A 1,138-nucleotide genomic window follows, 5' to 3' on the forward strand; every position below is an offset into this window, starting at 1 on the left:
CCAGTAACAGTTCTGATCCCCACAAAAGGTGCACTTATTTGTATCCAAACCTGCCAGATTTGCTTGAGACAGTGTTAGAGGATAGTCCACCCCCAGCAGACACGGCTCACAGATACTATACCCCGTGTCGTACCCCAGTTGTACAAGCTCAGAACAATTAGCTGATGATTTTAGGGCTTCATTTTTAATTGACTTTGTTTTCTCTGTTGTCTTTTCTAGGTACAATGCTCAACGGTTCATTGGCAACTTTCTCCAGAAGAATAATTACTCCTGCTCTGCTCTTGCCATAATACCAGCATCCTGTGACCTACACGTCAGTGCTCAACACCTGCAGAGAATCCTATTTTGTTCATTCTGTGTAGATGGAACAGGCATCGGTCTTGCGAGTCCATCCTGATTTCAAGCTGCTTACTTGGTTTTTCTGGGATTAAAGGTGCTCAATGCATCAGGGCCCCCCAAATGAGTCAAACAGCCAATTCATGCCAACAGTTGGTTGAAAACTGTGCGGCGCATGTAGCAGGGATGGCGCAAGAGGACGGTCGCCGTGGTCAAGTGCCACCTACCTTTTATCATGGTGCCAGCCAGGAACTTGATCTGTCCACCAAAGTGTACAAGAGAGAGTCAGGAAGTCCTTACTCTGTGTTGGTGGACAGCAAAATGAGTAAACCACATCTCCATGAAAGAGAGGAGCAGCCATATTTCAGGGAGAACAGATCGGTAGGAGAGGTCCGGGCTGTGAAAGAAGATAGAGAAAACTCTGACGACTCTGAGGAGGAAGAAGAGGAGGAAGATGAAGTGACTTACAAAAGGGAGCAGATTATAGTAGAGGTAAACCTTAACAACCAAACATTAAATGTGTCAAAAGGGGAGAAGGGTGTCCCCTCCCAGTCCAAAGAGACTGCTGTTCTTAAGACCAGCAGTGAGGAAGAGGAGGGTGACAGTGGGGAAGAGGCCACTGAAGACAGTAATGATGATGAGGAAAATGAGAGGCAGAAGAAAAAAGAGAAAAGAGTGGAAAAAGTTAGTGTTGCACAAAGGAGAACAAGGAGAGCTGCATCTGCTGCAGCAGCCACAACTTCCCCATCACCCAGAACTACAAGGGGTCGTAGAAAGAGAGAGGAGCGCCCCAAGAGCAACA

General features: G+C 46.9%; 1 protein-coding gene across 2 annotated transcripts in view; it reads left to right on the forward strand.

Moving 5' to 3' along the window:
- The first annotated feature begins 220 nt into the window (after positions 1-220).
- Positions 221-1,138, forward strand: part of ZNF652 (zinc finger protein 652) — an 8,485-nt gene continuing 7,567 nt past the window's right edge. Inside the window, exon 1 of one of the 2 annotated variants that reach the window (XM_010021986.1) lies at positions 221-828. In XM_010021986.1, coding sequence (XP_010020288.1) covers positions 460-828 — 369 coding nt within the window. In that variant the 5' untranslated portion in view covers positions 221-459. The other variant, XM_010021985.1, reaches the window with a different exon arrangement.

Source organism: Nestor notabilis, unplaced genomic scaffold (genome assembly GCF_000696875.1).
Source record: "Nestor notabilis isolate BGI_N333 unplaced genomic scaffold, ASM69687v1 scaffold20009, whole genome shotgun sequence".
Classification (NCBI taxonomy): Eukaryota; Metazoa; Chordata; class Aves; order Psittaciformes; family Psittacidae; genus Nestor; species Nestor notabilis.